The 14,095-nt window shown below is 31.5% G+C and overlaps 1 protein-coding gene across 1 annotated transcript in view; it reads right to left on the reverse strand.

Annotated features, from left to right (window-relative positions):
- The window catches only part of SEC24A (SEC24 homolog A, COPII coat complex component), a 52,199-nt gene that overhangs the window by 15,445 nt on the left and 22,659 nt on the right, over positions 1-14,095 (reverse strand). The window contains exons 7-16 of the mRNA XM_074290900.1: positions 13,926-14,028; positions 13,444-13,570; positions 11,943-12,052; positions 11,398-11,510; positions 9,402-9,520; positions 7,796-7,851; positions 6,053-6,259; positions 3,676-3,796; positions 2,640-2,798; positions 2,155-2,328 (exon numbers count right to left, since the gene is read on the reverse strand). Of these exons, the coding sequence (XP_074147001.1) occupies positions 2,155-2,328; positions 2,640-2,798; positions 3,676-3,796; positions 6,053-6,259; positions 7,796-7,851; positions 9,402-9,520; positions 11,398-11,510; positions 11,943-12,052; positions 13,444-13,570; positions 13,926-14,028 (1,289 nt within the window). The remainder of the gene's footprint in view (positions 1-2,154; positions 2,329-2,639; positions 2,799-3,675; positions 3,797-6,052; positions 6,260-7,795; positions 7,852-9,401; positions 9,521-11,397; positions 11,511-11,942; positions 12,053-13,443; positions 13,571-13,925; positions 14,029-14,095) is intronic.

The raw sequence follows: 14,095 nt of genomic DNA on the forward strand, positions 1-14,095 counted from the left end.
TAAAAAAAAAAAAAATAATTATAATAATCTTCCTTTTGCTCAAATATAGCCCTTTTGTTTTCTTTCATAATTTTTATTCTTCCTTTGTGCTCAGAATTTTTCTATCTAAAAAAAAAAATAACCTTTAATTCTGCTTTTGTTAATCGTGTTCTTTTCTCATTTTAATTTTTATTGTCAAACTTTTGAAGAACTATTTAAGCATTCCTCTAATTTTTCTACTACTTAATAACACAAAGAAATACTTTTTTCACCATCTAATTTTGCTTGTTTTGATTCTATTTGATTCCTATCCAGATTATTAAAATTGTCTCCAAACTCAACTTTTCTTAATCTTTATCATCCTAGACTTTTCAGCATGTACACACTGTGGATTTCTTCCTTTCTTGCTCACACTGCAAACTTGACTTCCTCATAGCAGTGGTTTTCTTATCTCACTGACATATTAGATTTTTTTCTATTCATTCCTTAAATGTGACCATCTCATAAGGCGCAGTCTTTTTGTCTCCTACTCTTTATTATACAGTTACTAGTAAAAACTATTACCTATAATAGTTAATGCCAAAAGGGTTCCAATTTCATCTAAGGCTATCTGTGATATTGGGGAAACCACTAAACCTTCCTGGCCCCAAGTTTTAAGGAAAAGGGTGAACTGTACAACCTTTAATGACCCTCCCAGCTCTAGATCCACTTTCCTATGATCCTTGATCTCCTCCTCAATGTTGATTCCTGTATTTCATATTACCTGCTAGGCAATTTCACTTGAATATATTGCATTGTAACCTCAAAATCAACATATTTAAAAATTGAACTCATCAGCTTTTTCTCAAAATAAGCTCTTTGACCAAATGGTACCACTGTATTCTTTAAGATATATACTCAATGCTATTGTTTTCATACATATGCTATGGCTTAATTTCTTCCAAATGGATTTTGTAATTAACTTTAACTAGCCCTATAATGTATCACTTTCACAGTTTATTGATATATAATAATAGACCTATAAATTAGTTTAAATAACATATTAAATTAAATAATATTAAATAACATATTCCTTCATGAGAAGGAAATGTTCCTATAGCTAAGTCATTCTTTATTTCCTAAAAAGGAGGGAATTCTTTTCTGTCATGGACCCCTTTGGCACTCTGATGAAATACATAAAATACATAGGATCACAAAGCAAACTGAAGCTTAGTGAAGATAAAAATGTAATTTTCCCCATCTAAATTCCCTTTCCCCTGATTTCTATCCATGGACTTCTGGTTAAGAATTCCTACTTCAAAGAGTTTTTTAATTGTGTCTTGAGTATGCCCTGCTAGACTGCCTCCCAAGTATCTTATGGTTATAGTAAATAGGATTTACCCTTATTTTACTTATTCCTGAATTCTGTTATCACCATAAAAATGTTACTGATTTTTATGGATTTTTGTATTTATCATCATGTCATGCAGTTTCAAAAGCTAAAGGTTCAAATAAAATTTTGGGGGGTTCCTCTCTCATTCACACATTGTCAGTTATCAAATCTTGCAATTTTTCCATTGTACTTAATCTAGAATCTATCTTTTCCTTTATTTTCCTACTATTACTAAATTTTTTTCATGGCTTCATCATTTTATGTTTGAATTGTCAAAATTTCCAGATTCTTCCTTATTGTATGTTGCCAATATGGCTCCATAATTTGAATGCTTCCCTAATAATTGTAATAAAATACAAATTCCCTGGACAGGTCATTAAAGGAATTACAGAGTCTGATATTAGCTTATTTTCCAACATCTCTATTTAGTTAACTCAATATCATTAACTGGCGAGTTCCTGTCTAAAACTGATTTTTCTCAGGTTTTGTTCAGATTCTACTTCTTCCATAAAAAAGGTGTGTGTGTGAATTCTTACAATTTTCTTCAGGCTTTTATAGTGTCTAATTAATGTCTATCCTAGGACTATTTGAAAGTAAGATTAATTCAGAAATAAGAAATTAAAATTTTTCAAAGGAAGTTTTTGCCTGATTTTTACCCTTCCCATTTTAAGCTATATGTCTCAAGTGTTACAGAAATAAATCTAAAAATGTTAATTCTGGCAAAAGCAAAGTTTAAATAAAATTCAGCAAACAAAGTATTGGGTATAATTTTCAGAGTTCCATAGCTCTTTCAAGTTGCTCACCTTTGCTAGAAGTATATAGAAGTGCTGACTGAAAAGAAACTACTTGAATGTCAGTAAGATTTTCTTCCACTGACATCTGTACTGCATATCCAGCATCTGGATTAACATTGGGCAAGGACAGCAAATCTGTTGATCGTACAAAGAAATTTCCATGGAAGGTATGAATAGAAAGACCTAGGGGGAAAAAAAAATTTATTTTAGTACAATTATCATTAGAATCATTTCCACACTGTTATATGACTATTTAAATTTTAGTCCATAACAAAATTTGGATTAAAAAAATTTTTTAAATGATTAGGCTGTTTCTGAAAGATAATCTGATACATTATCAAAAGCAAAGAAGGATATAAACTAAGAGCTACAATAAGAATCTGCCATTAAAATCAACAACTAAAGGAAGATTAAATATGACCAGCATATATTATAAATAACACACACACACACACACACACACACAATCTTTTCCAAGTGAAATATTTCCTGACCTTTGGTACATCTTATCCTCATAACAGCCTCAAAACCAATCTTCCTGGTTAGGTATCGTTTCAATTCCTTTTGTAACTTCTCTACTTGGACTGGGTTGTGCTGATGATGATAAGATGGGTAGTAATAGACACTACCTGCTGAGTATCTTGAAATACAGCCTGAAATACATAATGCACAATCTTTATAAATTTTTAGAATGTAAGGTTACTAATAATGCAAATTATTTGAATCACAAAATGTTTTAATCCATGGCTACTCTAGTTTTTCATGATATCACTTAATAAGAATTTTCTTCCATGCCTTTAAATTGTAAACTAGTTATTTCTTTGTCTTACATTATCACACAAGGAAAATAAGAAAACAAGAAAAATAAATGTTTCTTTCCATTATACTTCATAGAGATTACACATAATCTCTATTTTTAAAAATTATTATTATTATAGCTTTTTATTTACAAAACATATATACGGGTAATTTTTCAACATTGACTCTTACAAAACCTTCTGTTCCAACTTTTCCCCTCCTTCCCCCCACCTCCTCCCCTAGATGGCAGGTAATCCAATACATGTTAAATATGTTAAAATATATGTTAAATCCAATATATGTAGATATAATTATACAGTTATCTTGCTTCACAAAAAGAAAATGGATCTAGAAAGAAAGAAAAAAACATGAGAAATAAAACAAAAATGCAAGCAAACAATAACAGAAAGAGCAGAAAAGCTATGTTGTGGTCCACACTCATTTCTCATAGTTTCCTCTTTGGGTGTAGTTGACTCTCTTCATTACTGAGCAATTGGAATTGGTTTGAACCATTTCATTGTTGAAGAGACCAACAGAATTGATTATCACATAATTTGTTGTTGCTGTGTATAATGATCCCCTGGTTCTGCTCATTTCACGTAATATCAATTCATGTAAGTCTCTCCAGGCCTCTCTGAAAACACCCTGTTAGTCATTTCATGTGGAACAATAAAAACACATAATCTCTATTATTAAAATCTACAATCACTTAAATAATTTAAAAAACCTTACCTAATGAAGCCAAGTCAGAATACTGCCCACTGAGAAGAAACAAATCAACTGCTACTTGTTGACCGGAACAATCCAAGGCTAACTTCTTATAGAAGTCAGTAGATGGTGTAAGATGTATTTCCTGTTAATAATATATTATACAATAATTATTATATCATTCTAAGTAATAACAATTATGGTTCCACATAATCTCCCCCAAAATTATTTTAATAAGGTTACTCTACAAACCAAATTTGCTTTCAGAAAAATTAACTGCATTGGTAATAAAAATAGTCCTATACATATCATTTTTAAGTTTTGCAAAATGTTTTGCATTATTATCCTCATATTACAATGGAAAAAAACTGAAGCTCAAAGCAATTGAGGCTATAGCATGCTAGTAACTGTATAAGGAAAAAATTCAAACACAAGCCTGATTAGCAATGCAAGATTTCTAACTATATTACAAAGCTATAATTGTCAAAATAATTTGACAGTGGAGAAGAAAAAGAGGCTGAACAATGGAACAACTTGGAAATACAATGGAGTATAAGTAAATAAGCAAATAAGCACAGAAATGTAATATGTGATAAGTCCAAAGATTCCAACTATTGGGGAATAACTCATTATTTGACATAAACACACACACACACACAAAAAAGACTAGAAACTAGAAAGTAGTGTGGCAGAAAATAGGTATAACCAATATCTCACAATATGAAAAGCTTGTACCCAAGACTGGCAAAAAATCCATATGATTTAAATAAAAAGGGTGACATCTTATTCTAATAATGGAGATCTATGGACAGGGGAAGAGTTTATGACCAAACAATAGTTAGAAGGATTTCCAGGAGATAAAATGGTTTTTTGATTACATAAAATTAAAAAGGTTTTGCATGACCAAGACCAATGTGGCTAAATTTAGACAGCAGGAGATTGGGGGAAAACCTTTGCACTAAGTTTCTCTGATAAAGTTCTCATTTCCAAAATATACCAGGGATTGCATCAAATTTACCATAAGGGTCATTCCCTAACGACCAAGTGATCAAAAGATATGAATGGGCAGTTTTCAGGGGATCTAAGCTGTCAACAGCCATATTAAAAAAAAAAAAATCACTAATAATCAAGAGAAATACAAATTAAGACAATCTGGAGTACCTACTTCACACTCAAACTAGATGATAATGACAACAAAAAATTGAAAAGAAAAAGAAAAGAAAATGAAAAATGCTGGAGGAACTGTGGGAAAACAGGTACACTAATACACTGTTGGTGAAATGTGAACTAATCCAACCATTTGAAAAGCACTTTAGAATTAATTATGCCCAAAAAGCTTCCTTTCAATTCAAGAGATATCACTATTAGATCTATATATCAAAGAGAACAAGGGGGAAAAAAGGAACTAGATGTACAAAAATATTTATAGCAATTCTTTTTATAGTAACAAAGAAGTGAAAACTGAAGGGATACCCATTAATTGGAGAATGGCTCAATAAGTAATAAATGATATATAAATGCAATGGAGAACTGTGTGCTATGTATTATTATGAAAAGAATGATTTCAGGGAAAAAATAAAATAAAAAAAACCAAACCCCGTAGACTTATATGAAATGATACAGAGGGAAGTGAACCAACATAAAAATGTACACAATTAATAGCAACTTTGAAAAACTTAGTAACTGATCCACACAATGACCCACAACAATTCCAAAGAATCCCTCATGAAACATGCTATCCACCTCCAGAAAGAGAACTGATGGATTTAGAATACAGGATGAAGCACATTTTCTTCTACTTTTATTTATTTATTTACTTTCCCCAGGAGGAAAGAGAATATTTATAATGGGTTTTATTGTTGACTTTACAATAGATAGAGTAGCATAAAAGGCAGAAAGAAGAGAGAATTTGGAAATGAAAATAAAATTTAAAATAATTTGAAAATTAAAACACAGTTTAATTTTCTTTTGTTATGCTCTCTGCAAATGATTCAGCATATAAGCAAAACAACCTTTTCATAATGCATTAAAATTAAATACACAGTAGTAAACATATCTAGAATCTAAGGTTTGGCTTGTCTCTGTTTATTCACCATATCTTACCTCTTCCTCTGCAAGCACCTGAATCATCCTCAGTGTGCCTCACTTTTGGGGCAGGATCTCTGCTCTATAACTTACTGGAAGCTTAATGAAGTAGGAAGGGAAGATTAGGTAAAGATAGGGTTGAATAAGTCCTAAGATTTGTAAAGGGAATACAATGAGCATACCCAAATCCAAAGAAACAATGTACAATCCCTCCAACAAATGAATAGGGGGTAAAAATAAGCCCCACATGGAAAGGTCTCATGCATGAGCACAAATATGACACTTTTTGAAAACCAAGAACTGGTAATTTCCTAACCTTAGCAGATGATCTTTGGTTAGGCTCATCTCGGGATTTTAATGCTCCTACTCCAATTGATGGAAGCTGTGTTTGGAAAACAGAGATTCGGCCACCAGTAGGAGACATCAACTTATAGGCACTCTGAAGCGCAGGTCCCAAAGCACTCTGTGTTTCCAAAGATTTGGTAAACATTTGTGGCAAAGTTTTCAATAAGTCTTGAATAAGCTGAGGGAAATGATGAACACAATGAAATTTCACATTAAAAAAAAAAAAAAATTCACTAGTTAATAAAATAGGCAAGACATTCCCTGAAGATATCAGAATTTATAAGAGAAATATCAAATGATGAGCTTGTCTTAAGACAAGTGAGCCATCTTAAGTCAGTTAAGATTATAAAACTGAAAAGCAATACAGATTACAATTAATGTCTAAGTTTTTGCAAATGCAAAAGTTCCATTAAAGTTCTTTTTGTCAAGAAAAATGTCTAGTTCAACAGATACATAATAGATAAATCCAAAGGATTTAATTACTATCTTTGTTCTGATGATTTCCAAATCTACCTTTCCTGTCCCAACCTCTCTGCTGACTTTGATCTTAAATCACCAGCTACTTTTCACACATCTCAGATTGTATATCCAGAAGACATCTTAAATATATGTCCAAAATGGAACTCATCTTACCCTTTGAACTCTTCCCACTTTTTTTCCTTATTACCATCAAGGGCAAGAACATCCTCTTAGTCCCTATTGGAAGATTAAGGATATTAATTTGTTTTCCTTTTTTATTCTTTGGTGAGGCAATTAGGATTAAGTGACTTGCCCAAAATCACACAGCTTGTAAACATCAAGGATCTGAAGTCAGATTTGAATTCAGGTCGGCCAGTTCACTGTGCAATTTAACTAGTCCTTACATAGTAAATTTGAAAGCTAGCAATTTCAATTTTTAAAAGTTCAAGTTCAAGTTGCATAAGTGATGGAGCAAAATTATGATGATAATAATAGCATGTTTTAAAGTTTTACAATAAAATTTGTTATTTTATTCAGTCTTCAAAACATCACTGTGAAATAGATATTAGCAGTATACTCATTTTACAGATGAGGAAATGGAGAGAAACAGGTTAACTTTCTTGCCAAGGGCAACACATCTAGAAAGTGTCTGAGACTAGAGTTAAACTCAGGTCTTCCTGACTTCAATTTTGTTCTCATTCCTCTCTCTGGTATGCTAGTATGATACATACACTGTTCACATCTCATTACAAACTCATTTTTGTCAATAACGGAGAGCACAGATTTGCTAGATAAAATGTTATCCCCAGCATATGTATATATGCATGTACAGACTACAAGAAAACTAAAATTAAACAAACAAAACTTTAAAGAATTATGTCAGATTAATTTCCAAGTCAGCCAATAATAGTTTCTCCTGAACTGACTCTTAAGTCATTCTACAAATCAGAAAACCAATGTGCAATGAAAGAAGCATGGCTGATGAAGCAGGCTGGCATATTCTATTCACTTATTAAGAAACATTTTTATATACCATTCTAAAAGGAACTACTTTGTTATCCAATAGTTCTAATCTATCAACCTAAATATAAGTGCAATATATGATAAATTTTAAATACTAAACACTTTAATATAAAAGCTTCATGTTAAAATGTTAGAAATGTTAAAGACAAGATTTTATCATCCTTCATTTTAAATCTCCAAATGCCTTAAAATGTTATCATAAAATGCATACTGACATTAAAATTATTCTTACCTCTTTATTTTCATTTAAATTTACAAGTAAGTTTTCTGGCATTGGTATGAAGACATCTGAAAATACAAAAGTTTATTTAATTAATTTGTAAGCTACATAAAAATGATAGCTTGCCCTAAAAACTCCCAAGGAGGCAACATTTCTGCACTTGTGAAAAATATGACAACACTGAGTTTACATGAGGATTAAGCTGTTAACAAGTTCCTAGCTTTTTAACCTTCTAATAATAATAAAGCCCTGAAATTGAATTACTTTTGAAATAGAAAAAAGAGTTGGATTGTGATTTTCTTTCTATTTGCCAAGAACTCACTACGGATTTACATACTAAAGAAGTAATTTAGAATGGAATGATGCCTCAGCTTTGCCTGCTCCTATAAGGCATTTTCTTGGCACATACAAAATGCAAATGGTGAAATAACCAGAAACATGTCACTGCACTGAAGTTGTGCATTTCCCCAACAGCTGTATAATTCAAAAAGTAATCTCACCTCTCAAAATTCTTCACAGTTTCTAAAAACTGTATTGCTCAACATAGCAAACCACAGGGTACGGTCCAAGAGCAAAAAAGTAAATCACACCACATGTATTACGTTAGACTAAACTAAAAAATAAAGCTTTGGAATGAAAAGTTGTTTGTTTGTTTGTTTTTAATGTAGCACTTTAGCTTTGAATACTTAAACTTAAAAGTATTAAACATTTGTTAAAGTGGTATCTTTAATAGGCATTTCACATAAAAAATATCTTTCACACTACTTTTAAGTTGCCTTTTGTCTTAAATGCCATAATCTCTAGCTCTACCTTTTAGAAATAGAAACATAAATCCTCTACATTTTTTTATTTTGTTGAGAGCTGAAATACTGTCTATATATTCTTAGAGCTTGAAGGGACCTTAGAGAACTTTTACGCAAACTCTCTCATTTTATAGATATGGAAATTGAAATCTTTATAAATTTTATTTTTACTAATGAGATCACATTATTTATCTTGAAAAGATGACAACAAAAATTAATAACAGAAAAAGTGAATATCAATTATGAAAGTGCTTATAATTTACATTGCTCAATTTTCACCTTTCAATAGAGACTCACTATAAATATATTTTAATTATGATACTAATGGATTGAGACTTGACTGTTAATTACTAATTCATCAGAAAGGGTTAGGTATGATATAATAGAAAAAGGGAAGAGTGGTATTATGAGAGCTGGATTCTACTCTCAGGTCTACCAAAGTCACTATGCTCTCTAATTACACAAATTTTTCACTTGTCAGCAGCTCAATCTCTTAATAAAACAAGTAAAATCAAGTCAAGAATGAGCAAATAAAAGTTGTGATGCCAAGGTGTTATTTCATGAATGCTTTACTGACTAGTTCAGAATGTCTTTCCTAGGACAGGAAGCATGGATCACCTGCTGACTCTCATGAACAATTTGTCAAACAGAGGAAGCTGACAAAGGGATCATCAAGGAGCCTTCCAGCATAATAATTATACGATTTACATACAAAGTTTAACATTTGATTCTCAACATAATAACCTGTGTAACTGATTAATATTTTTTAAAAGTCAGTTTAATATCCATTTTAACCTTTAAATTCATAAATATACCTTCAATATCTGATACTATTAGCATCTGAGGCTGAGAGAGACCTTCTTGAAGACTGTAGAAGTGGATTGTACTGTCAAATGTTATAAAGCCAATTTTTGTTCGAGTGTTACCAGGAAGCCTAAAAAGAAGTTCATAAGGTTAATTTTGCACTCACATAGTTCAATGACAGGAGAGTAATACCTGCTATGAATTTCAAAAATTCTTGGCAGGCAATTTTGTATTTTAGGTCTGGAATCAGAACATGCTTATTTCAGTCCTGACCTCTGACACTTTGACACTTACTCGTCCACAACCCTTAGCAAATCACAAACTTTAAATGCGGGTAAAAATAGTTATACTCTTTACCTCATAAAGTTTTAGGAGGAATGATTTGTAAATTACAAAGACTTAAAATAAAAAAAAAATTTTAGAAGCTATAAAATAGTTTTATGATTATGGGCAAATCAATTAATCTCTAAATTCACTTAATACTACTTAATACTATAAATACACTTTAACACTATAAATTTCAGATGAACTGATCTGTATTGGTAGGAGTTTCCATACTGGAAGCTACTTATAGTAATTACAGCTCAACTCCAAAACGATCTTCACTCCCCCAATAAAATATATAAATGTGGAGTATTATTATAAATATGTAACAGATGCAATGATGGAGATAAAGTATAATCATAATGGAAGGCAATAATGTAACTAGGAATATATTTCAAGTCCTATATTCAACTTGTTGGCCAAATTCTTAAAAACTTGAAAACATACCTTTTTCAAAATAGCAAGCATATTATAACTACATAAAAAATAGTCCTGTACACTAAAAATTGTTCCAAATCATTTGTTGTTGTTTAGTTATTTCAGTCATATCTGACTCATTTCTTTGAGACCTCATTTGGTGTTTTTTTGACCAAGATATTTGAGTAGTTTGCCAGTTCTTTCTCTACCTTTTTTACAGATGAGGAAACTGAGGCAAATAGGACTAAGGACTTGGCCAGAGTAACAACTAGTAAGTGTCTGAGGCTGGATTTGAACTCAAGAAGTTTTCCTGAATCTTCCTGACTCCAGGCTCAGAAGTCCACCCACCGCACTTTAGGTGACCCATTCCAAATAATATACATTCAACTAATGACAGTATTTCGAAAATTTCAAATACGTCCTTTTTTAGTTGCATATTATAATATGTTAAAAAAAATTCACAGAATGTTATCCTTCAAAATTAGAAATTTTTGTTTTTAAAAGATTTTCTTGAAAAGCTTAATTAACTAAGATCCATTCATAGAAACCAAAAACCATTTTATAAATTTCCTGTACTAATTAGACAGAAAAATACCAAATTAACACTACATTAAAGAATGTTTATGTGCATGTGTGTACAGGTATAAATTCCTAAGGAATGTGTTTATAAACTCCTAAGGAATAACATAATGGACTGGACTAAATGTAATTATCTTTATATGTCAAAAATGTCTATGACATAGTTGCAATATACATTGAATTTTATAAACAAAAGCAGTACTAAAAAGAACCAGTTGTTCTTGCTTTGGAATTACCAAGCAGGTAATCCTTAGGAGATTTACACCACAATTCTAATGCTCCTCATTCATAAATAATGCCAGTGATTGTTTCTGTTACCACTTCTCTCTTCTACACGGGATCATTTTGCTCTCTTGTTCTACCATATAGTTCAATTATATTATTGCATAATAATCTTTATGGTCTGGCTTAGGAACCTAACCAATACTAGAAACACTTTTTCAACAGGGAAAATATTTCTGCATTTCAGACAAATAGGTGTCATTTAATTTTTCTGTGCTTCTGTTCCCTCATCTGTAAAATGAGGGAATTAGACCAGATGGCCTCTATTGTCCCTTCCAGCTCTAAGTCCTCTGATCCTGTGACATCAATGAACTTTTAGAACCCAACTAATAAGTTGAGGGATCAACTCTTAACATCTAGCTTCAGGTTTGTGATAAAATTCTATTGGCAAAACTAAAAACTTACGAATCTAGATTGTCCAGCAAACTTTGGCAAACTGAATTCAAATAGCCAGTTTCAACTGCATTATGAGACACATCAAACACAAAGAGGTACACAGGAGGTTGAGGTGGACGTAACTAAAGAAAGGAAAAGAATGGTTTTATTAAAACATATTCTCATTTCTAGAGAAAATAAGCTTATTATTTCATTCATAACTTTACTTAATCCCTATAACATGGGTTGTAATTTCTTTATCTACTAGGCAATCACTAACCATTTTAGTTCAGCAATTCCATCAACATTTGAAATATAAAAAGGGATTCTAAAACCTCCAGAGTTATAGTTCAATGAGGCAATAACTTAAAATGCTATCAAGTCACTAAAGTATTATAAAACAAGAGAAATTGTAGATCACCCCTGCAGCCCACATAGTGAGATGACCTAGATTAATTAGACAAGGACTAGATAAACTAAATATTATTATAAATGATTGTTATTCAAAACTCAATACCACAATTATTAGAATAGAACCAATTATAGTAATTAAATTAGGAAAAATGAAAACTTACCATATATTCTGAAGGAGCCATAAACTCAATAGTAGCATTTTGAACTTCAGGTCTTCTAAGAGGATCTCCATATACTCTGGTTATAGGATTGTACATAAATTCTTCAGGAACTGCATGTTATGATAAAATTTTAAGTCAACACCTAACCTCATTGGATCTAATGTTAATTTAAATTTAGAATTTAAAGGGGGCAGCTAGGTGGCACAGTGGATAGAGCACCAGCCCTGAATTCAGGAGGACCAGAGTTCAAATCTGATCTCAGACACTTTAACACTTCCTAGCTGTGTGACCCTGGGCAAGTCACTTAACCCCAGCGGGGGGGGGGGGGGGGGGGGGGGGGGAGACAGAATTTAGAATTTAAAAAATCCAATAGATTTAATGATTCTCTATATGCAAATGATTCTATTTACATATCTAGATCTATTCTCTCTCCTGAGTTCCAGTCCGACATCACTAATTGTCTACTGTGCATTTTCAACTGAATGAACCATAGGTATCCCAAACTCAGCATGTTCAAAAGTAGAACTCATGTTCAAAAGTAGAACTTTAGTTCTCCTAAAACTCTTCCTTTCCTATCTTCCCTATTTCTGTTAAGGGTATCACTATCTTTCCTATTATTCATCTTCAATCATCCTTGATTCTTCTCTCTCCTGTATATCCTATTATTATTGGATTAATCAATAAGTTGAAGAGATCCTATTTCCAAAACATTTAACCTTTTTTCTTCATTCAAGTGGCAACCAACTTTATTCAGATTCTCATCATCTCTCACAAAAACTAATGGAATTGCCTCCCAAACGGTTTTTTGTACTTTTCAATCCAACTTCTATAAAGTTGTCAAATGGATATTGACAAAGCATAGATCTGACCATATAATTCCTTTGTTAAAGAAGCTCCACTCCTTTGATTGGCATTTAAAGCACTATACAATCTCTTACTTTTCTAGGCCTATCATACATCAAGTCAACACTAACCAAAAATTCTTTATATTATTACTGAGTAACAGAATACTTTCATTACACCTTCAGCATTTTCCTTCTAATCAATAAATCAAAAGTAATGGAATATCAATTAGAACTGTTGGGGGATGTATGGCAAATTTAAATTATTTCTTTGGATTCTACATTATTAATATATGCAGCATATTAAAGTTTTGCATGTGAATTTTTCTTTTTATAAGTCTGAATATTTGCTGTTTATAATTTTTTTAAATCCCTAAAAACAGTTTTAGTACCCTAACTGCTGATTTTACTGCTGTTCTAAAAAGTTAATTAATTTTCCAAATGAATATTAAGAATTTTGTATAAATTGCATAATTTAAAAATGTTTTTCAACTGAATCAAAATTATAGAAAAAACTGCAGCAAAATTGTGAGAAAATTACAGAAAGAAATATAGAAGATTATATTCAGTAGTTCTTACTTAGAGACTAAGTAAAAAGGTACAAGGTTCATGTGGAAACAAAACAAAACATGTAAGAACCATCATTCTAAAAGCCATACCATCATTGACTCTATAGCACAAGTTGCACTTCCACCTTCTTTGGTCAAGAAAGCTAACAAAAGGGTTGATGTATGTCCTGCAGGAACGACATCTCACAATTGTATTGGAGGTAACCACAGGCAATTGCTGGGAAAAAAAAAATAAAAACAAAGTCATTTTTTTTTTTAAAGGACAAGAATTCCAGGGCAAGGAATCGGAAATCTAACTGATGCCCATCAATTGGGAAATGTCTGAATAAACAAATTTTGGTATGTCGTTATGATGTAATATTATTTTCTATGGGAAATGATGATCAGAATGCTCTCCAAAAAAAGGAAAAAGTCCTATCTGAACTCAAGCAAAGTGAAATTTACTGTGTACAACTAGCAATGTGGTAGAATGATCAGCTATGAATAACTTTGCTACTTTCAGAAATATAATGATCCTTAATTAATTAATTTTGCTCAGTATATAGCCAATCACATTGAAAAGTTTAACATACCAATAAATCCTTGAAAGGATGTAGTAGTAGTCCTAAAGGAAGTTTGGCTTTGTTCAATAAGGTCTGAGTCTGAGGAATATTAGTTAAAGTACATCGAAACAACCTGTGTGAAAGTAAATGACACATAGTTGATTTAAATATTTCCAAGAAAATATAATTAAATGTTAACA

This window comes from Sminthopsis crassicaudata, chromosome 2, assembly GCF_048593235.1.
Source record: "Sminthopsis crassicaudata isolate SCR6 chromosome 2, ASM4859323v1, whole genome shotgun sequence".
Taxonomy (NCBI): Eukaryota; Metazoa; Chordata; class Mammalia; order Dasyuromorphia; family Dasyuridae; genus Sminthopsis; species Sminthopsis crassicaudata.